Raw genomic sequence first — 25,003 nt, 5'->3', positions numbered from 1 at the left:
TCATTCATTGAAGTTTGACTACTTTTACAAATTGTTTTCACACCTAAAGGCACTAATAACTATCATTCCTTCGCTGTTTTACTTGGACAATTACAAGACTCATATAAACTTCTTTTTTTCAATTATTATGTTTACTGCAAAATTTTCCTCAACAAAGGAACAACTTTAAAATTAACTACTTTCACATGTTTTTCATAAAAGCATGATTTATTCTTAATTGATTACGTCCGACTAACTGTATGTTTAAAGAAAACGTAAAACAAGAGAAAATGAGTTTCGCAGTCGTATCGATGGTGATATTAAAATGAGGAAGCAGATGAAAAAGAATGGCATTTTGGTTCAACAATATAGGCATATGGGAAGGTCTGAAATATACCCATTTCTCAACATTTTGGTTCTCCAATGAAAATTCCCTAAAATTTTACATTGAGTTATATAAATATGAAAGTAATATAAAAATTTGACTTAAAAAGTGTTTTGGATGAATCCATACAAATCACTTTCAAATAAATTTGTTGTAGGATATGTTTGGTATTTGTTTTGGAGAACCATCTTGAAATTTTATTGTAAATCTCATTATATGCAAGACTTTTGGTGTAGGAAAATATGTCGGTGCAAGATATAAAAGTTTTACAAAAATTCTACTTCGAATAATATAAAAATAGAAATATAAAAGTTTTATACAAAAAAGATAAGGGTTGTATTGAGAGTTGTCATCATAATTTTCTGATTAGAGTCTATAGAAGATTTAATTAGTTGCAGGTCACTGTTTATAATTTTATCTAGAAAATTTTTTAGAAGGTTTATCTTGTATGCTAAATAATAATATTTGTGTTTGAGATATCAAACCAAATTAAATTTATATTACACTTTTATTTTTACATGTGGTTTCATGTAAGAGATTATCTTTATGTAAATTTTAACAATGTCACATTTTTAGTAACTTGAATGTCATAAGATCTTTTTCACGTTAAGCTGAGACTTTAATTATCATCAAAATCCAATTTAAAAAAATCGTCAAGAAAAGTTAATCTCTCTTCATTCAACCTCCCTATAACGTCTCGTGTGATTGGGAAACTCTCCAGTTTTTTTTATTCTACCTGTACATTCATATTCATTTAAGTGTTTAAAAACTATGATAAGTTGAGTATTGTAACCATTCTTAACTATTTTTAAAATGTATATGGTGTCTCTCTATGAAAAAAGTTGTTGAAAAAATAAGTAAAGAATTTGTAAAATTTTATGAAACTTAAGAGCTATAAGTATAATTCACTGTTAATGAGAATTAATTTGAACATACAATCATTTGTAATAATTTAAGATCAATTTCATTAAAAAAAAACACTATAGTTGGATCATAAATAATGATATTACGTTAAATTGTAATTATTTTAATTTTTTTACAAGTGATTTGTAAATAACACCTAATTATTTTATTAGCAAAAACTAAAATTATAAATAAAATTTCAATTAATCAAATTTTATTTTATAAAAAAACATTATTTTTCTAAAATAAAAAATTTAAAACTTTTTACTATCTTTTCTCTAAGGGTGTGTTCTTTTGGGTGTATTTGGGGGAGATGATTTGGGGGAGATGATTTGAATGGATTTGAGTGGATTTGAGGGTAATTTTTTAGTTGTTTTTTTGAGTGGATTTGTGAGTAATTGAGAGTGGATTTGGAAGTAAAGTTTGTGAGAATTAGTGTAGGATTTGATTGATGTGATGGATTTTAAAAATTAGTTTAATTGGTAGAAATTAAAGATTACCAAAATGTCCCTAGTTATAAAAGTAATATAAAATGTTATTTATTAATGATATATTTATTTGTGAAAATGTTTATAAAGAGAAAATTAATGTAGTAAATATGAAGAGAGGAAGAGGTAGTTGAGAAGAGAGAAGAGAAGCGTGATGGTGTGGGAAAATATGAAGAGATTGGTGGTGTTTTGAGAGGAAGAGGTGAAGAAATAGAGAGGCTGTACGAAGCTGGGGTTGAAGGGTTCAAGAGATCAGAAGAGTTTGAAGATGTGATGGGTGCAATATACTTGAATGGACTGAGGGTAGGACTCCTTGAAGCACAGACTCTCTTACTTAATCTCCTTACTCCACACAAAAACTGAGCAACGTCTCACTGCAGCAGCTGCTAATAATGTAAAAACATTGCCTACAATATTCATTTTAAGAGCATATGTAAAATGATGTTGTTAGTTGGATTGGATTGTACTCTTTGTGCTTCAAAAAAAATTCTTTCTTTTGCTAATGATGCATGTGTGATCGCCTAAGAAATGTTCAAGACAGTAAGTACTCTTTTTTTACTGTAAACAAACCAATATTAATGAAAATAAAATAAAAGCAAAGTTGAGTTTGCATTGCAGGATAAGAAAGTTGGTAAAATGTGTTTCTCTTATTAGAGGTCATTTTAAAAATTTTAAAAATCGTAACGGGAGATATCACTTTTCTATCTCTCTGAACAGTGCATACTTCAAAGCAAACACAGAGTTAACCGGTTACGGCATGTGTAACCGAATACGCCTTACGCCTCCGTCTTCTACAATGTGTAACTGGTTACGCCAACGTTGTAACCAATTACGTGCGACTCAACAACACTCTTAACCGGATACCCTCTTCTTCGAACCGAATACCTGGCTTCTTCCATTACTTCTTCAACCACTGCTCCTTCCTTCATTTATCATCTTCATCGACTTCCTCATCATCAACAACAACCTTCTTGCTCCTCCAACTCTCTTCCTCTTCAAGTAAATGACACAGCTTCTACCTGCGACAAAATAACCCCGTTAATATATTTCGAAAGATGTATGGAAGAACAATGTTCATACTTCAAGTTATCAGGGGCATAAAAGTCTTTGTCCCCTAAATCAGCGTAAATCGTCACAGTTTTGGCGAGATGAATTCAACATTGTTTATTCGCAAATCCTCGCTCTTTCGTCGTTGCAAATCGGCGCAAATCATGCGAAGAGAACAAACCTACTTTTGCAAATCCATCCTCGCCAATCTCCGTAAACAGTAAAATCCCTTCAAAGGAACACAACCTAAGTTTTCTGATTTCACCGGTCATTAATTCGACAATCAGAAATCACCACTAGAGTCATAATAGATAATTTTACATATTTGTCAAACAAAATTGAAATCAGGATAAGCTCACTTTTTTTCCATTTTAGCATTTTTTTTAGTGCATGTGACTCTAGTTTGGTATATGTCTCAAAACAGTTCAAAATAAATTTATGTCTAGTTGTGATGGTAGTGATATGCTTAGTTTTATTTGTGTAGGTAGTTAAAACATTATGTAAGGAATAGAGCTTTAAAATTCTCTTTTAATCAAAGGTTTTTTTTGCTATATGTAAGGGAATATGATAGTGTTTTTAAGCAATTTATGCTTTATTGGTATGTGATTTTGGTTAATTGAGATTTAAATTTATGATATGCATGAAATTGTGTTTTTGGTTGAGTTGGTTTGTAATTTTGGTTGTGTTTGTATATTGTGAGGTAATGATGCAACATATTGATCAAATTAGTCCATCTAAGGCATTTTGAACTTGTAATCATACTTTTATGAACTAAGAAACATGAAGGGATACTTAGAAGGGCCAAATTGACTGATATGCTCGAGCTAAACAAAGTTACATAGCTCTAAATTATTCCACTCATTGGATAAGTTAGAGCTCGTTGGGCAAGCTTGATACAACAAGCTCGTAGTGCCCTAGTTGTGTTAAGTAAGTAGAATGGTTGCTAGGCGAAAACGATTATAAGACTTGAGTTGTTGGGTGAACCAACACTTCGTTGGGCGAGTATACCTCTAAGAGTGTTTTGCTAAGCGAAAAGATGATTCATTGAGCAAGTTTATGTTGCCTGATTGAGATATTATAATTGGAAGTTTGAGGTTTTAATGGTGGTTATGATGTTAATTAAGATGGAATATGATTTTAATGTTTATATATAATGGAACATGAGAATGAATGATATTGAAATTGTTGGAATTGTATAAATGTGGTAATTTCTAAGAAGAAGTGTCATTTGGTATAATTTAATGTATGCATTAAATAAGGATCCAAAGAGTAAACTCATTATAACTCTACTAATCCACAAACTCATGAAATTTATGTAGTGAAAGTTGGAGGAAAATTTTGATTTGAACTATCGATATGAAATAATGTTGTGACTTAAAAAGTAAAAAAAATTAATCTTATTATGAAAATTTTAGACCAAATAAATTCATGTCAAGAATTATACTATAAAATTACATGATATATACAAGACTTCAACATTTAATTCAATGCATGTTTATTCAAAAATAAAATCTAAAAAATATTTATGTGTTAGTGAAAGTCATTTGTGATTAAATGGCATAATTTAATATTATATATATATATATATATATATATATATATATATATATATATATATATATATATTTATCTGGTTATTTGACCGTTAAATATTAGTATTGAAATGATTACATTATATAGTTTTACACCTATAATTAGGTCGTCAGAAAAATAAAAGAAATGAATGTGTAACATTGAGGACCACACGTATATTTCTAAAAGTCGTATATTTAACCAATTTGAATTGAAGCTAATCACACAAAAATAGAAAGACTAAGTAAAATGATTTTAATTTGATATTATAATACATACCCATAATAATAGTCTTGGTGGTAAAGTTTAACTCTGTTAAAAAAAATTGAGCTAATGAACAATATTTATCACTGGAGTTTTATTATTAATTTAGTTTAGTCATAAATATTATTTATGACTAAATAATATTATTAAAAATCTAATTTAATCATAAATATTATTAAAAATACTTAACATATTAAACCTAATTTATCATAAATTTCATAGATGTGTTTCCCTAAAGAAGGTTTAAAAAAATGGAAACTCATTACGTATGATTTCTTTCTTTCATATTCAAGTTTAATAAAAGGTTGAGAGAAATACTTATTATACTTATTTTACAATATTTTCAATAAAAAAGTTTTTATTCTAAAGTAAATTAACTTTTATTTTGATTTGAAAATCAAAATCAATTAAGTTGTTACACTAAAATAAAATAACTCAAACATGATATAAACGAATTCAATCTTGTATTCCACACTATTTAACATAATAAAATAAATAAATTTATATAATTTACTACAAAGTAATCTTATATTAGTGCACTCGTTCTTTTAATCATTCTATTTTAAAAATAAATAAACTTTTCCCATGTGGTTTTAGTAAAACAAAATCAGTCATGTTTTATTCTTGAATATTGTTAATAAAGAACATTTATTTTCTTTATATTTTAATGTAGGACACCGTACCTCTTTTGTTTTATTTAAAAATAATATATTCACTAAAATTTAAAAGGAAAATTATGAAAATTAAAAATTTAATTCTTAATTTATAAATAATAATATATATTTTTCGAATAAGAAGTCAAATGATTTAATTATTTGGAAATTATTTCGTTGTTGAGGTCTTTTTAAATGACTTTCAATGTATATAATAATTAAACCATTAAATTATCATTAAAAAAATTTGTAATTTTTAAAGTTATAAATTTCAAACTTTTCTTTAGATTTTGGCGAGTGTGTTATTTTTAAATAAAATAGAAAAGATAAAATTCATTTTATTAAAAGAACCCTGATGAATTTTCACTCTCACCAGCATCTCATTTTATTAATTTTATATTCAATAATTTAATTTATATTTTAATTAAATAACTTAATTTAATATATTTTGTTATTTTTTAAAGTTGTTATAAGAATGTAAAACAAGTATGATATCAATACATATTTTTCTCTTATTAAAATACAAATACAGTGATGTCAAGACATATTTTCTCTCATTACAATACAAATGGAGCAAAAGTGTCATTTTATTAAAAATATAAAAGAGTTGGGATAACTATGAATAATAAATGAATGAAAGTTTGATACAATTCCACTTACTTTATCTGGACAATGAAGATTGTTTAACTCATAAGAAAACTGGAAAAAGTCTGTTTGAAAAGGTCACCTAAATAACTAATAAGGTCCCCACAAAAGGTAGAAAAGACAAGTGCTTCTTTCTGTTTCTTTAGAACAACCCTTTGCCCCATTTTTGGTGTAACCATAGATTTGGACCTACTTGTGACTTTGGTGGTCTTTCTTGTTTTTTCCCTTTTATCTTTTAGGTACAAGACCAAATGTCAAACTAGTCCTTCTCAACAAACATAAAAACATGATCAGTATCATTATACTTGCATAAAATAAAATGATGCATCTTTTTCAAGGATCAATGATATTTTTGAATAAACTTGTAGTATTAGAAAAATTAAATAAAATTATATTTTTCAAAAAATTAAATTCATAATAATTTTGTATAACTTCGTTTTAATATATGAAAATGTTACTACATTTAACTAAAATAAAAAGCATACAAAGTATTTCTTGATTAGAAGCTCAAGTTCTAGATAATCTTTTTTTTTTCACATAAAAAATAAAGTTACCCTTTTTTCATAAAAGGGTAATTCAGACTGTAAAGTTGTGCATTTTAGAAATTTATAAAAGATGAACTTGTATAATAATTTAAGAAAACATGAAGCCTTGCATAAAAATTGAACCAAGCAAAAACAAACATCATCAAGCAAGAAATGAATAAAACTCTTGATGTATAAATTTAAACTATCACATGTAATCAACCTTTGTACTTTATCTGCTATAATATTTTTAATTTACAACAAGCTAATATATCAACACAATAATAGCAACAAAAGAAGCTTCTGAAGTGAACAAAAACTCCATCCTTCGGATAGAAACAATGAAATCTGGCAACCAACTGCAACACTGTGACTTAGCCTAAAGAATATGTAACTTTGCAAAAGAAAAGATATCGTGTAAAGGGAACAAGCTAACATGTGCTATCTTACTGGACCATCTGAAACAGGAAGCATTTCTATCTGTCTTCCTCCATTGTCTCTTGGATTCCCAAACTTCTCAGTTTCTCTTGAAATCTGAATATCACTGGGAAAATAATACTGGTGAACGTATTTTACAACTAATCTGGGAAGTAATGCGGCTATTACAATTCCAACCAAACATAACCAGAACAATGCAGTGCCTCCAACATCAAAGATAGCCCTGCAGAAGTTTTTGAACACACCTAAATGTCAGATTGTATATATAGAAATGATGTTGCAAAGGCTTCTGGATCATATGGTTGAAGGGCAACAAAGAATTCATCCAGAGGAAAACTTTGTGTTGTCCCCAAGGTAACATGAACAGCTAAAAACACATTCTCAAATACTATAAAACTAGAAAATCATAAATGACACTCATTAAATAAGAAGTCAGACTCACAAAATTTTGGGATTTTTAATAAATTTAATTAATGGCAATCTGTGTTGCATCTTAAAACAAACTCCCTGAATTCTAAAATAATAGTCTTTCTGTTTCAGTTCCAAAATAATTGTCATTTTAGTTTTTTAAGCTATTTTCCACAATACCTTACATCTAACCAGAAATATAACCCAACCCAATTCCCAAACACTACTTAAATATGTTCTTACTAAGGTAAAAGTGAAATTACGTTGAGGAAAACTTCTTCTCCTCTAGAGGCAAACATGTTTTTGTTTCCATTTTTCATTCCACTCTGCAGTCATACAATGGTTTGGTTCTAAGATGGACTATAAGTCATGAAAAATGGAGATCCAGTACAGAAAGACCAAAGAAAAGCAAGTGACACCACAAATGAAAAAAAAAAAAAAAACTAATAATGTATACAGCAGAATAAACACATTTTATTGAACATCTGACATTAGTAAATCTGTCTATCCTTTCCATGCATGTTATGATAATATGATGTCACTGCATAGATTTATTTGTATAAAAATTCAAAGGGAGAGATCAGGAAAAGATAGCACATACCAGTAACCAGGAAAGGCTGGTATAGCATCAATAACCATGACAGATATGAAAGTTGCAACAATAGAGCCCCAAATGGCTGCATGAGTAATCCAATTCCACCTGATGACATCCATGGCCAGATGCAAATTAACCAAAATAACTACTGCAAGAGTCCAAAGGTCACCTATGCTTGCTACGTCTACAGTGGTTCCCCAATATGCAATAAGGGGAGCAAAGAAGACAGCAATGCTTTGCCACAAAGTATCGGCCATTGTCAACCAAAACAGCTTTTTGTTGTAGGCCTCATTTCTCAGCCCGGCCCCATAAAGCTGAGGATTCTTTAGGAGAGTCCTTTTACTAAGATCCTTGTCGAGAATACCAACAACAATAGTTGGCAATGCAGTGTAGATTATTGAGTATAGCATGCTGCTCCATTCATTTATAGCTGTTGTCAATGTGAAGGCAGTAAAGAGCACATACCTGGAAAATAGACACAGCAAAATTAAGATCCCAAAATACTAATTCATTTTATAGAGAGAAAAAAAAATGGAAGTGACTGGTGGCATACACAAATATAAAGTAATTTGATGAAATCAAGTAATTAATTATATTCATTTTCTGTATTTTAACTTACCAAAATAAGACAAGAACAAAGATAGCATTTCTGTAAAAGTTGTATATTATCATGTAACCCAGTCGTTGGTAATTCCAATGTCCATGTACCAACAAGAGAGGAACTAAAAACCTAAACTGCCCCATTGCAAAATCTGAAGCCATTACAGCTTGCCGACCTTCCTGTCCACTGATTCCAACTCCAATATCAGCCATTTGGATCATCGATACATCATTAGCACCTACAACAAATTCACATCGTTTTACATAAACAAGAAAAACACCCCAAGCAAATTTAGTCTCCATTTCAATATATGCCTTTTCTTTTTCTTGGTTATCCTATTTCATTTTCTTTCTTTTGAAGGGAAATGACAATTTGAAACAAGTATATGGAAGATTTCATACCATCTCCAATGGCTAGAGTCATGTCATCTGTCCTCTTCTTCACAAGGGCAACAATCCCAGCTTTCTGTAGTGGAGCCACTCGACAACAGAGAACAACAGAACATCTAATTGCAAGTTGAAAGAACTGGAGTCAAAAGCATTGAGCTAAGTCAGCACTTATAAGCAAGGAATACATTCTAAATACATTACAAATTAATGGCACTTACTTCATCTTCAAGCTCGCTGTCAAGAATATAAACAAGGCTGGTACCATCAATAATCAAGGCTAGAGTTAAAACAGATCCTGAACTTCCTCCTGAATTGTGAGTAACCCTAGGCACAGTCATGTTTTGCCTAGACATGACAAGGGCATCTTGTAAACGTCTTCTACATGATTCTCTATTGTTGGTATTAATTATAATTTGAATCATGCTGCTCGTTAGGAGCTTAGAGGAGTATCCAATAGATATGGCAGTTTCCTGTTTGTCCCCAGTCAAGACCCATACTTTAATACCTGCAGTCCTTAGAGACTCAATAGATTCTGGCACACCTTGCTGCAGTTTATCTTCAATGGCAGTTGCACCCAATATGCAGAGATTCTTCTCTATATTGATAGCGACCTTGCGAAGCAAAGCTGCCCTACCCATCAAAGCAGTACTTGCTACCTCAAAGGCAGTGTGCCATTGCTCAAATTCTGAAGCATCTAAGTCCCGGATCCCAACAACAAGTGTCCTCAAACCCACAGAGGAATAAGAACGAAGATGGGTTTCGGTTGCTTGTAGTATGTCTGTGTTCAATGATTTGTCAATCAATCTAAGCATGGATGTATCTGCCCCTTTAACAAAAAGTTTCACACAATTGTCACTGTACCCCAGTATAACTGACATCCTTTTTCGATCACTATCAAATTCATGCAAACCTAAGACATTGAACCTGCATGACCAATAAAAGAAATATTCATTAAAAGTAGATAGGTATGGAACCTAACTAAGGAAAACATTGTACACTAAATCACTACATATCCAGGGAAGAAGGAACACTAAGAAGACATGAAAGAAGACAACTATTTAGATGATATAGTGACAGACATAAGAGACTCCAACGATATAAAGGTTTCAGAATATCTTTCTGTGTGCAGAAACAACATTAATACTAAACCATTAACTCCAAATTATTTCAGATTGTCAATGTAAAGTATGTTTGTCTGCAGAAGAAAAAGAAGCAGATGGTAATTATTATAAAAGAAAAGGCAATTAAATTTACTTTTTCCTTTCTCCTCGAATATCAAGCACTATGTGACCTGAGGTTCGTTCAATTAGCATAAAACCATACGCAGCGGCAGCATAAGTCAATGCCTGCTCATCCGGTGATTCCCCTTGGTAATCTATCAGCTTGACCATAGGATCGGATGTGTCAACAACAAGAGGCACAATGGTATTGCAGGCTGCCAATGCTAGAAAGAAATCATAAATCTGTTTCCCCTCTTCATTTGTAAATCCACTCTTTGATAATTGCAAAAGCTCTTGATTAACTTTCACCATCATCTTTGGCTTAAAGACCGTCCCATCCGCTGCAGTAAAAATGACATAAAATATCCTACAAATTATTTAAAGGAAAATAAATGCACTAATGTAATATTGTACTTGAACAGACAAACATTTGAAAATGGAAATGCACCTTGAACAGAGTATTCAACTTGCTCATTCTCAAGATTGGCAGCCGTTGAACTGTAATCAAACCCCAAGATGCTTGCGCATTTAAACTCCATCTTGTTCTCAGTCAGTGTGCCAGTTTTATCAGAAAAGACATATTTAATTTGGCCTAAATCTTCGTTAATATTCAAAGCTCTGCACTGAAATCTTGACTCTGTTGCCTTATCATACATTCTCGAATCTCCGATCATGAAGTATGCCTGACCAACACGGACAAGCTCCATCGAAATGTACAAGGATATGGGAATCATAACCTGGTACACTATGACTGACATGAGGAAAGTGAAAACAATTTCCGGTCCCCATCCATAATATTTATAGTTGTCCTCTTCCCCCTTTGAAAAATCCAGCTTCCTATAATAAGGTGAGAGATTCAACTCATCCTTGTGGCGCTTTAACCAAACAGCAGCACAAACTGAGGTCACTGCACATAAAGCTATAAGAAAGAAAGAAAGCATAATGATCTCAGAGTTCATGCGAGTCTCAAGAAGACTCCTTTTGGATGGAGCTCCTGAGCTGTTGAGCATCGCTTTGGTCTCAGGGCCGCAATACACGGCAACTCCCAATGCCCAATTGGTATTCTTGAGCTCACAGCCTCTAAGAACAATGTTAGAGGATCCAAGAGACAACCTTTTTCCATCAACTTCAATATTACCCTGAAACCCATATATATTCCTATTGGGTTTCTCACACTTAATCAACAGATTTAACTTCTCCTTTTCTGGCAACTTAGATTGAGTCTCTTGCTTTGCATACCTAGTCTTCAAATTAGACTCTCCATCCAGATTAAGAGTCTGCACATACGCAACCCCAGTGGGGTCACTAGTCGAGAGCAGCACAACATCAGAAGGAATGGTTTCATTTGCTCTAATTTTAATAACTTCCCCAACTCTAATGTGCTTCCACTTCTTCTCCACAAACTGATCATTAACCAAAACCAATCCGAACCTGTTGTTCTCAATTTTGTCAGACTTGTGCCTCCTCCAGTCCTCAAATGCATCCTTCACAGCAGTAACCAGAAGCACAATGGCCAATGGCATAATGGAAACACCCCTTCCAAAAACAGCTAACTGAGGGAGCTGATTAAGAATGGCAATTGCAAGGAAGTAAATATAAGCAACTCTATGAAACTGTTCAAACAAATTCCTTGGGAGAAAGGTGAGGATGGAGTACTTTCCAGTAAGAATCGAATTCCCTGCAAATTCAAGCTTTTCATTTGTCTTCTCAGGATCATCAACATAGACCAACCTTGCATCCTCATCACGTATTTCCTTCTGAGACATACTGAGAAACTCGGAATCAGCACCCGTTGACCCATATCTCGCTGGCTTGGATCCTAAGTGGCCAAAACTCACTTCCCTGGTGGAGTTGTTAACACCAGAACTCCTGGACTGAATGGACCCGGTACTTCTGTGTGATGATGAATTAAACATTAAAGAGTCAAAATTGGAAGAACTCTCTAATGGGGTTCCCGGTTCCATCACAGTGGTCCTTGAAAGATAACACTTTCAAGTCATTTAGATCTTGGGAAATTCCAAACTTCAAGAAACTCAAGTGTAAGGGGTTGGTATTGAAAAAGGGATCAGAAGGTGACAAACCTCAAAAACCCATGATCCAAAAACCACCGAGAAAAAGAAAACATGAAACCCGACAACGCAATTCCCAAAAACTCGTGAAGTTGACTCACAAATAAGAGATTAGTCCTTACAACGTGACGAAAACACGGTTCAAATCTCTTGATCACATTTTACGTATGTCTGACATTTCCCGGAACAGAATTGTCAGAGAACAAGAACCCAAACGAAAAGGACCGCACGAGTTTGAAACAGAATAAAAAGCGTTGTAAAAAAAGGTACCCAGAAAAACGGGAATCACGAGAAGTGTCTAGAGATGTGGGAAATGTGAAGAGATAAGTGAAGGTGGTGGAAATTGAGAGGTGAGTGGCGGTGTTTTTCTTGAGTTGGGTGGAAAAGGGTGTCAGGAGAAAAGGGTAACGTGGCGAAGGTGCAATCGTGACGGTGGTCGTGGCTGCAGAGGAAGAAGCGTGTTGGTGAGAGAGAGGGTGCGATATGGCAAAAGGTCAAAGGCATTGTAGAGAGAGAAAGAACGGCAAATGCAAGGAAGAAAGAATTAACAAGTCAGCCAGCCATGGTTACCTCCAACAGCTGCCTAATTAAATGTCTAATGCTGTATTAATGGTGTATTAGGAACAATTTAATTTAGTACAAAACATTCAATCTTTTTTATTTCATCTTACAAATCTCTCATATTATATCATTGATTTTTTTAGAGTTTAATATATATAGATTATATTTTTAGTGTTCACAACAGTATCAACCGATCCCATAATTCTAATTTTGATCATGTTACTTTAAATATAAAATAAAATATTCTAAGCAGATTACTCTATAATCTAATAAACAGGGAAATTTGTGAAAATAAAAAATATTAATTTAATTTATTCAACATAAATTAGTGTCTTTTCAAGTATATCAATACCGATGTAATTTTGTTTTTTACATTCATATTTGTTTTGGTATTTAGAAATTCCATGGAATTTGACTCATCCGAGTCAAACCAGTATATTAACAAATGCATTTCAGTAAACATAAATTGTAGTGTTTTTTTTTTTCTGAGCCTCTCAAATCAATTTTAGTTTTACTTTGTACATATCAAATCAATAGTTTGAGTTTCCTGAAAATATGCGAATGTGTCTTTTTCATAGTAAAATTTCATATTTAGTTTCAGTTTTCTACCTACCGTGACGAACCCAAATTCTTTATTTTTAAAATTTGGAAAATTAACTTTATCCATTTAAAAAAGAATAGAAATTAAAATAAATAAAGAAATAGATTTGTTAATTGATTGTTAAAAAATGGAATCTAATTTGAGTGGGGGCAATGAATGACAAACGAAAATCCCGCGTACTCTTTGATTTTGCATTTTAAATCTGATTCTTTTGCACCAATTATTGGTGGACCCCACTCATTGATTTGTTTTATGTTCCTATCCTCTGATTTCTTTTTATAATTATGTTATATATATATATATATATATAATATATGTTAATATTAGTTGACACATATTATTTTATATAATTTTATTTATTGTATAAAAAATAAGATAAGTAAGTATATTATTTATTATATAGTATCCAATTTATGTTACATAAAATAAATTTAATTGCTATTTTTTAATTTACGTGAAAGTTTCTAATTTGTGTATGTAAAGGAAAGTTTCATATTACATATATATATATATATATATATGTATAAATGATTTACGCAATGAATAATATGATTTTATTTATGTTATATAAGAGAATTGGTTAGGGTTATGGTAGTTTTAATTTAATAGATTCGAAGAAACACGTAAAAAGAGAAAGAAAAAATAAAAGATCAACATTATAACTATTCAAAAACCGTAAATCTCGAGAGAGATAAAATCTTCATCATCGCATGATAACGAGCATATAACATACGATCATATTTTAACAACTAAAAGTTAACAACATTTTCACAATAATTACATGTCAAAAATTTATTAGTTCATTTTATATATTTTTTAAAAAAATATTTTAAATGTACCAATAAAAAACTACCACTTAGACAATTGTTAAAATTTTGTCATAAAGAAAGTTTTCCATGACATAAATTATGTCTGTGTACGTAATGTTAATAATATAAATAATTTTTTTGTTAGTTATATTATGTCTTCAACATAACTTATCAACTTTTTAATATTTTTTATTTTATTTATTATGATAAAATAAATCATTAATATAATCTTATTAAAATAGGAATATAAAATAATTCTTTTGAATCACATTTAGTATAAAAATTTTATTTAAATCTTAATGCAAGTTTCATGATTTTTATTTTCAATCACTTTTGGTGAGTTTCTTTTCTAAATAAAGAGAAAGCTAGACTGAAGAAAATAGAAACGCTTAAAACTAAGTTAAGAAAATATCTAATAAAACGTAAACAGCTAGAACAAAGTTAGAAAGCCGAAAATTAAGATTGAATTAAAATAAATCAAAAAGCAATAATGAATTTGTTTAAAAAATACAGTAAATTAATGTTTTGAAATTTGAAAGCGTGACAAGTGGAGAAGGTTTTGGGGCTTCAATTATTATCGTTGGTTGGAATAATGACACTTGCTTTTGATAGCTGAGGTTTGTTTTCTTGAACTATGTACTTACTGTTTGGTCATCTATGCCAAGTCCCACCGCATTTATCTCTCTTTTCACTAAAAATAAATTTACATATACTTAAATATATATATTATAAATATAAAACCAATGGTTCGGTACAGCTCCTAAACCTGCAACACCATTTACTTAACTACCATATATAACCCCAACTGTTTCCTAATAGCACAAAAGAAGAGGATAATACCCAAATAAAGATAATAACATTTACTATTCAAATCATATATAAACTAATATGCATATGAATATAAATTACTAAAGCTCTTAATATTTTTTAATTATAAATTAACATATGGATCTATATAACAAAAAAGATATTTAATAAGTAATTTTTGTTATCGTTTCGAAAACTAGCACCTGAATCGTTATAAACACCTTAGTATATAAATCTCAACTTTATATAGACTAAGGTAAGTTTAAGGAATCTAATATTTAAACATATGCATGTGTTTTGTATGTGCTATAAATTCTCCCTTAATTTCTCACTTAACTTACATGGTTTAAATATTTAGTAAAGTTGGAACATCTTTACACATGTGTATATACTTATTACATACGTTCAAATTAATGACCTAAATACTATTCCAAATTTGTGGCCTCATTTGAAATCATGTCATAAATGTATAACAAGAATCTTAATCAATACATTATCACAATTCAATCATAATATTTTTTTTATTGACATTGAATACTTAAACTAAATAAAGGCTTAAGTTCTAAAAATGTCATTAGAGTGACTTATAATTAAATACCATAAAATTATTATTATTGAAGTTTTCTCATTCAAATCATGTGATGTTGCTCGAATAAGAAATTATATTAGCATATGGTTAACTTTTGAGTTAAAATTGTTCTTAAATCCTTACTCTTTTAAGTAATTATCAGTTGTTTAAGTAATGTTCCCTGTTCTTGAACATAAACCTTATTCTTCGAGAGAGAAACTTCCAAATAAAAATGACAAATAAATTTACTTTTGATGAAAAATATCTATATTATATGAATAATATTAAATTTTTAAATTAGAAATGAAGATGGAAATAAATATGTAAATATCTATTTTGCATTCATCTTTGTTCACGTTTATACTCCTCTTATTTTAAATTATTAAAAAAATCATAATTTTTTAAGCAATGCACATCGTTCTATCTTCATCTTCATTTTATTTAATAAACCTTGTTTTTTTTTCTTAATTATTGCTTTTGTTCAATATTTACAAAGTTTACTAATATCTTTAAAATACCTTTTTTCTTATTACAATTTTAATTATATTTTTTTTCTTTGTGTGGTTTATTTAAATTATGTATTTCATTTGAAAAAAATATAAACCTTAATATCATTAAATCAAATAAACACATAAAATAATTATCTTATTCAATGAATTAATTTAAATCACTTCTCTCTTAACTCGATAGTTATTCATTACATGTCAAAATGTTTTTCACAATATATTCGTCTAGGCCTATGTTGTCTAAGTTCACATTTCGGTGAGAACACTAATGTAAATTAATCTTCAACAATTGCATTAAATTTTATTCAAAAAGCATTTATGAGGTCCATGTATGGTAACAAAGTATCACAATATGTTAAGAGTAAAAGCCAAACATATAATGATATCTAGAACAGAGGTTTGGTTGGGCGTTTGATCCAAAACAAAGTTAAGACATTCAATTAGTGACACTGATTCTTGTGAATGATGTTCAATCCTTTATGCTTTGCATACATATCACAAACTAAATGAAAATATTAATTGATAGTGTGATTCATTGTCATTATTTTAAGATAATGATATCTCAAATATTATATAAAATTGAAAAAAGAAAATCTTAATTGCTACTTGAAAATGATAATGTTGTGGCTTGATAGATTATTTAAAACAAGTTATTATCCTTAAATCATAACTAATACATTCATTTTTTTTTTCTTTTAGAGAAACTGGTAGCTATAGTTTTCAAACGGTTCAGTCCAACCTAACACTCAATTTTTTTTATATAACATCAGCTCCATTCATTTTTTAAATTGTTCTGTAATTTCTTGACTTATTCTATCACTAGGTTATTCTAGTTCACGTTAAAAATATTAAACAAAAAATAAATAAAATTTTTGTATATATATATATATATTTTTTAAAAAATTTAAGTACTTTAATTTTAATTTTGAGTATAATTATTTTATATATAAACAAATATAAATCATAATATATATTTAAAAATAATAATACTATTTTTTTATTTTAAAAAATATAATTATTATTTTATAAAACAGATATTTTCGAACTTAAATAATCAATTAAATATAAATTAATTTAACTCACATGATAATATATCAGCCAAAAATAGTTTGATTCAATCTAAGACATAATTTTGTATCGAATCTAATCCAATATTTTTTGCGAAATATTTAGAATAACTTGTTTGAATAAGTCTATTTTAACAAGCCTAATAGTAGTATGTGTTAAATTATGATAGCGTGGACGGCAACATGCTGGCGCAAAGCATATTGTACACACACAAACAACCAAACATTAGTCAAAGTAAAATTCAACCATAAATAAACCACCAACTAAAACACATCTGAAAAAACAAGGTTTTAGAACATAGTGAAATTCGAAGCTCCTGAAATCACTGCACAAAATTAGAAATAATAAAATCACAAAAAAATTGGGTAAGTGGCCAATATTCATAATTTATGCCCACAATTCTTTAAATATGATAAATTAAGTCATTCGAAATAAGCAGTTGGGGTTTACCTAAACAAACAACCATCGGTCTAAATTTGCAGGAGTTATTAATGAGAATTGAAAAGGAGCTCTTATTTATTTTTTTAAGTAAATTTACCTAAACAAATAAAAATGGATAATAAATTATTATTTTATTTAAAAATATTTTTTCAAAAAAAGTTCAAATAAAATACCAATGTTAACTTAAAGGTGAAAAATAATTAAACCTTATTAATTACTGTCAATTAAAATCGCACTTAACACTTTAATTAGTTGATCAAAATATCTCTATGAATAAATATACGTGAATAAAATATGTGACAGATCATTAGTATTTATAAATATTTATTAGTTATAGATAGTGATATTTCAATATATGGTCGATACTTAATCATACACGTGAATATCTATTATTCACAATAATTTAATTTATATTATTAAGTTAATTTTAATTTTAATTTATATTATATTATATTTATATATATTTTATTTATATTTTATTTTAAAAAAATTATAAAATATATTTTTTAAATATTTGTGGATATTTGTAGATTTTGATTTTAAAATAATTGCAGGTATACAACGAATAAAAAAGTAGGTAACATGTGAATTTTTTTTTTGGTCAGATAACAGGTAGACTCTATTTGTGCTCATTCCGATATGTTGTCATTCCTTACTATAACATATTTGATTGACAATATGTAAACAAAATTTTAAATTATTTATTTATTTTATGTCATTAATTTAAAAATATTAAACTTAAATACTATTTTAGTCATGTTTTTGTTAGGTTTTTCAACGTGGTTCTATTTTTTTTAATTAAGTTATATTTTTTGTTAATTTTTTCAATTAAGTAATTTTTTATAAGCCATTTAAATAGTTAATGATATCATAATAGTGTATTGAATAGGGTATGTCTTGTGACGGTCCGTTTTTTTTTTCTATATTTTTTACTTCTTAAATATTTTTTATTTTTTTAATTTAATTTATCAATTTTTTAATTCAATTTTTATATTTATTATTTTTTTAATTTATTCTCAATTTTGTTTAAAATGGATTTTTTTTAAATTGAGACTAAATTTAATTTTTATATAAATATTATATTGATATTTTTATTAAAACTGACATTTTTATTAGTTAATATTTTTAAAATAATTTTTAAACCAACATTAATAATTTATTTTAATAATATATAGTTAGAATTGGTTTAAAAATAATTTAAGAAATATTAAAATTAAAGTTTAGAGTGATAAATTTGTGTTTACTGTAATTATGTATGTTTGTATTTTTTTGAATACATATTGTACAATCTGTATTTTGTAACGCACTTTAGGTAATGTAAAATTATTCTCCCTGCATCTTTAACACAGTAAGGCTAAAAAGTATTTATTTACTTTTATTTTCACTGAAATTATACACAAATTACCTATTGTATTATTTTAGTTATTTCTTTCCAATAGCACATAATAAAAAAAATGTATTGCAATGTTTTTTATTATCTTGATTTTAAAAAAAAATGTATTGCAAGGTTTAGTCCATATGCATATGCATTTAATGCAGCATGTGCATGACTTGCTTCTTTTCTTCCCCCTTTGGATTTGCCAAAAGTTTTGGAGTTGATTTGTGGGTGACTTGTTTTGGCTTTAGTGCATGTAATGAGATTTTGTGGTCCTAGGATGGTCAGAAATGGGAGACATGTGGGAGGGGAATATTGTTTTCTCTCTTTCATCATGTCATCTACAAATTCAAATTTCCCTTTCTTCTTCAATCCATGGCCATGTACAAACTACTATTCTCACTCTTTGCCCTTTTCTTTTCCTGTACACCTTTCTTTATGATTTTTACCATATTTTACATTATATGAAGAAGCCGGAAACATTTTCATTTTATCATATTTTTAAATAAAGTAAATCCGTATTTACTATATATATCATTTAATTGAAGTTTGCTCTTTTTATTCATAGATTTTTTTATATTTAATATAAGTTATAGAGAATACACAATCTTTTTAATTAAATATAAGTAAATTATAACTGTTTTTTACTTCATTTACTCAAGTTAATTGTGCTATTATAATATTTTCTCGCATTTTTTTTAAAAAGAAAATACTTTTTTATCTGTTTAATAGGTAAAAATTGAAAATAATCAAAATACTCATAAATGATAATTATTAATGTTATATATAATTATAAAAATATTTATAAAGAGAAAAAAATTAATTTTTAAAATATAAAAAATAGTAATATAGTAAATTAAAATAAAAATTATTATTATTATTATTATTATTGTTATTATTATAATAAAAAGAGAAAAAAATATTATTATTATTACTACTATTATTAATTATTATTTTTATTTCCTTTGGTTGAAGATGAAATACATTACAGTGGTAATAGAATGTATTTACATTATCATAAATGCAAGGGCTAAACGGACATATGATTATAAATTATCTCAAATTCACTCATAAGACCTATAAAAATACTTGATCCCGCAAATCATCCCTTTTAATGGCTCGTGATTGTTTCAAAACGAACATGAAATAAACTCTAAATCCATCTTCATAAACTAACGTTAACAGTAATATACCTTAAAATTAACATAGTGTTAAGATTTCCAGAGATGAAAGACAACGTGGAAATATTTTTAATGCCACATAACACCAATGCAATTTTCTTTTATTTTTTTTTAATTTTCACCACAAAGATTTGCGAAGAAAGTGTCAGTCTTTCACCTCATTCAGTTATATAATAATTTTAATCAATTAGAACAATTAAATAATTAATACTAAAATATTATGTAAAATAAAATTAGTTTATTTCATTTTTTTCATAATTTATTTTAATGTATTTTAACTTGAGTTCACATTAAAAAATATATATTTAATTTTTTTAAAATGTATTTTATATTTAATTTAATTTTAACTTTTTTTATCATGTACAACAATGAAATCATTCAATAATATTATGTAATCCAAACAACTTTGCTTTTTACCTGTATTTTTCTTCAAATTCATTCATTTTTATTCCACAAATCCTTTATTTGGTCTAAACACAAGCTGAAAGGGAGGTAAATAAAAATTATTTTAGTTGCTCTTTTACAATCAAAAGTAATAAAATAATTATTAATGTATGTTTACCCATATATGATTTTATTATTAAGAATATTTTTAATATGTTTTATTTTAAGTTTTTGAATAATTTTGTTTTAGTTATAATAAATTAAATTTTGTGACATATAAAGATATACAAAGTAATATTTTTCAAAGACAATATATTTTATATTATGTATGAATTATATGAATATTTTATTGTTTTCGTAAAATAATATAAAACTTAAATAGAAACGAGACAATTATTTGGGGGAAGTATTATCCCTCTCGTATACCCATACTTAGATGTATGTATATATACAATTGGAACAAAACAAATCAAATTACGAAGTGAAAAAAAAAATAGTTGAATCCAAACTATGCAATTATTAAAGAGTCTTTAACTACTAGTGAACTTAAAGAAAAAAAGAGATGACAGAAGCAAAAAAGATAAGTATACTTTACATTCCTAAACACAAGAGAGTACGTAAAGAAGAACAAGAGTAAGTAAAATTTATATTTTTAAACAATTGTCAAGCGACTGGAATTATGCCTTAGTTTACTACGTAAAGAAAACCTCTTACTCCAAAGCATGACATGATACTTAAAAATAACTATCTTTCTACCCATTTCAAAATGTACTGTTATATCAAGTCATATAATTCTTCATTTCAAGTTTTGAAATTATCGTATTTTAAAAGACTCAATACATATTAAGGCTTAGATTTAGACAAAAGTATTAGAATAATAAGGTTGATTTTGTTAAACTAAGATGGATGAACTGATTTTGAAAACTTTTTTGAATAAATATTTTTTTCTATATTTTTTCAAATATTTAATAACATAATGTACTTTTAATCAAAGTAGAGTGATTTTAAACTTTTTTTAGAGTGATTTTAGGGAGATACTATTGTGAGTCTTCTCACATATATCCTCTGTAATTCGAAGACGTATCTTTAGAGAATTAGAAGATGTTTTTTTTCTCTTTTTTTGCACTTCTTCATCATTCACGAGGAGCTAAATCTCCCTTGTCTTGAGGCATGATATAAAAGATTTAAACTTTTTTGTATTCGGTAAAACTTTTCATTTATGAATATTTTCATTTGATTTAAAGAGGTTAATTGGTTTATGTTTATTGTTTGATGAAGTTTATACTCTCTAATTGGCTTAAAATTGAGTGAAATCTAGTCTTAAGTAGTGATCCAATCAGTTTTCCTGTATGCTTCTGGATGTTAGGAATAAATATGGGGTGTGTAATTGGGATAAAGTTTTAATCGTAATGCAAGTTAGTCATACACGATAAATGACAGGTTTCATACAAGACAACAACATATTAGTCTTTAGGTGCTAGGAATGGACCTAGAGTACCATGAAGAGTACTCCAAGGACTTGGTCATCTGAGGCTTCATATTTGGAGATGGATATGATACAAGAGAGAAGAAATCTATGAAGTCAAGCTTCAACACAGTTTAATCACAAAAATTACTCTTTTGATCACTTAAACTGAATTCTAAGTTGGTTTTACAACACTATCAACTCTCACACTCACACTTTCTACACAAAACGGTTTTACAACAGATCAAGCTAGTCAAAACACTGTTATTTATGTCAAATCAATATGGATACGACACTTGTTTACTACAACAACTCATTATACTTGTTGGTATATTTCGGGTGTTGCAATTCCATCGCGAACAAGTTTTTGGCACTGTTGCCGATGTTTTGAGTCAAGAAATATTTGTTTAAACCAGATTGATCATTGTACAAATCTATAATTAGTTATAAAAAGAGCTAACTCATTGTTTTTCTATTTTCATTTTACTGTTTTATTGGTTACTGTTGCATTGAGTTTCAACACTGTTTCCGCATAAAACTTGTGCTGAAAAGTTGTTCATCCATGTTGTATGATTGTTAACTTATTGGCAAGCATACAAAATCATTCAAGTAATAAAACCATGGTATGACCAAATATCATTTTCCTAAGAGTCTCATGTAATACTAGTTAATTGTACGATTATTAACTCATCTAGACTAACGAGTAGTTCATGAATTTACAACTATATGCAAGTAAATAAAGATTTATGAAGAAGGGTGGACTTTGGTAATTGGAGACACTTGGGAGTGAAAAAAAGGGTAGAAATCGTATGGAATGGCAATGCTAGGGGTAGATTTCACCGACTTCACTCTCTTGAACACACAAAATCATCTCATCTACATTAAATACTAATGTCAACCCTCTTAAACACTTAAACCCTAATCCCTTAGGTGAGAAAGCCTATGTTTTCTAGCTAAGCACCAATCCCTTAATCACTCAACAAGTCAACCCGCATTAGGACCTAGGGTTTAAGACAACTAATGGGTCAAACTTTATTCGTAGCACACCTCAAAATATCCAAAGAACATTTATGCAACTAAAAAACTATTTTTATCATGTTTTTGTATCTCATGCTCAACAAACCCAATTATAACAAATTATAATTAAAATATTCTATTAAAGTACAAAAACCAATTAAGAATCTAATATTAAAGGCTAAATGAGGGCATAAATATGCAGTCATCAAGATACCTTATGGCATTGCCACAACTCACCATGTAGAGGTCGTTTCAGTGGAGAAAGGACTGCTGCAAAGGTCCTTCAAGCTGATTTCTTTTGGCTTTCATTGTTTAAAGATGCTTTTGATTATTGTAGAAGTTAAGACAATTTCCAAAGATCCACTAACATCTCAAGGAGGTATGAGATGCCTCTACAAAAACATAATTGAAGTTGAACTATTCGACTATTGGTGCATAGATTTCGTTAACCCTTTACCTAAGTGTAATTCAAAAGAGTATATTCTAGTGGTTGTAGATTATGTGTTCAAATGGGTGGAAACAATTGTAATTCAACAAGATGACTCAAGAATAATGATTAACTTCCTTAAAAATAACATTTTTTTTGTAGGCTACAACAATGATGAAGGCAGTCACTTTTGTAATAAGCAACTGAGACATGTGCATAAGCACTACAATGTAAGACATAAAGTAGCTACAACTTTATAGGCGAAATCAATATGATAAAAATATTTTCTAGACTATATTGTTTGATGGATAAAGCTTTATAAGCATCATCTAATAAAAGAAAACATATTTCTTAATGAATCATCTAATAAGACGTGTGGGTAACAAACAACATTTTTAAAATAACATCTAAACGTCTATGCAAATAGCGTCTTACAAGTAAGTGTCTTATGAATAGAAGAACATTAAAATTTAAAATATGTTTTATTAAAAAATAGTGTTAAGTTGAAACAAGCATCTTATGAAATATATTGTCTACCAGAAGACTGCTAAACGCTACATATCTCAAAAAGTGTTTGCTAAAGCATATAATGTTTTACACCATCTAATGATCATATATGTTGAATGCTTTACCAAATGATGCATTTATTAATGAAATGACAAATGATAAAATGTTTTGAACACGAAATACGAACTAACACTTATCAACGTTCAAAATATTTAATGGATGTACATAAAGTGTTTTGATACTTGTATACCTTGTTCTTGATATTTGTGTATGTCAAAAAAGTAGAAAAAATTTATTAGAATAACTACACCCAAGAAAAAGACATTAAGAGATATGAAGAACATTCTCGGAATGTTTCCCTTGAAGACTTATGCTTTGACACATCATACAAGCTACATTTTTCTAAAGGCTATGACAAAGCATTGTACCTCTGTAAAATAGACTTAAGTTTGACTTCTCACTTAAAGGTTATTTGCTTTACATGAAGTCAATCTCTTTGTCTAACGGTCATCTTTCAAGAAAAGATATAAATAGACGAAAGTTTGAAGAAAAGATAAGAAGAATCAATTTATGAAATCGCAAACTCTCAAACAAGCTTACTCTGATCATATAATTTGAAGCTAAATATTTTTCTAGAAAAGAACCTTAGCAAAATCTCATATTTCTTTGTATTATTCTCTTTGAGAGTTATCAATTTGTATTTGCTCTTAACACTTACTATGTTGTACATTTTGAAGAGAATTAAAACATTTGGTGTTTAGCTTAGTTGAGTTAAACCGTCTAGACGTGTTGTTTAGGGTTGAGACTAGAAGTGGTTATAATACTTATATACCATGACTGATTAAACTCAGACTAGTCGAGTTGACTAGGTAAACTAGGAGTAGTAAGAATACTCGTTGTAAACATGGAGAGGTAAAACTTGTGTAATCTTCTTGAAGATTAGTGGAACCTTTTAAGAGTTATTAAGGGAGAACTTGAGGTGGCTCAAGTTGTGTGAACCAATATAAAATTTATGTTTTATTGCTTTGCTCTTTAAAACGTTTTCCATTTACGCATCTCATAAAAACCATCTTCTAAACATCTTATTTAAATTATAAATCTTTTAC

At 28.6% G+C, this 25,003-nt stretch overlaps 1 protein-coding gene across 1 annotated transcript; it reads right to left on the bottom strand.

The window, feature by feature from the left end:
- Nucleotides 1-6,635: 6,635 nt before the first annotated feature.
- Nucleotides 6,636-12,760, bottom strand: LOC108320954 (phospholipid-transporting ATPase 1). Its single transcript, XM_017552562.2, has 7 exons — nt 10,560-12,760; nt 10,146-10,452; nt 9,110-9,815; nt 8,904-9,027; nt 8,521-8,740; nt 7,908-8,366; nt 6,636-7,121 (listed from the first exon to the last, which is right to left on the bottom strand). Exons 1-7 carry the CDS (start codon nt 12,073-12,075, stop codon nt 6,902-6,904), a joined length of 3,552 nt encoding a protein of 1,183 aa, XP_017408051.1. The 5' UTR covers nt 12,076-12,760; the 3' UTR covers nt 6,636-6,901.
- Between the last annotated feature and the right edge of the window lie 12,243 nt (nt 12,761-25,003).

The sequence above is a fragment of the Vigna angularis genome, chromosome 1, assembly GCF_016808095.1.
Source record: "Vigna angularis cultivar LongXiaoDou No.4 chromosome 1, ASM1680809v1, whole genome shotgun sequence".
NCBI lineage: Eukaryota > Viridiplantae > Streptophyta > Magnoliopsida > Fabales > Fabaceae > Vigna > Vigna angularis.
This window is presented reverse-complemented; position numbering and strand designations above follow the sequence as displayed.

Bases quoted from the DNA above. Each gene is read 5' to 3' on its own strand.
- LOC108320954 (XM_017552562.2), bottom strand. From the start codon at position 12,075: ATGGAACCGGGAACCCCATTAGAGAGTTCTTCCAATTTTGACTCTTTA. The intron at 9,816-10,145 runs GTAAATTTAATT...TTGGTCATGCAG, and splicing joins ATTCGAGGAGAAAGGAAAAA to GTTCAATGTCTTAGGTTTGC. The intron at 9,028-9,109 runs GTAAGTGCCATT...TTTTGACTCCAG, and splicing joins ACAGCGAGCTTGAAGATGAA to TTCTTTCAACTTGCAATTAG.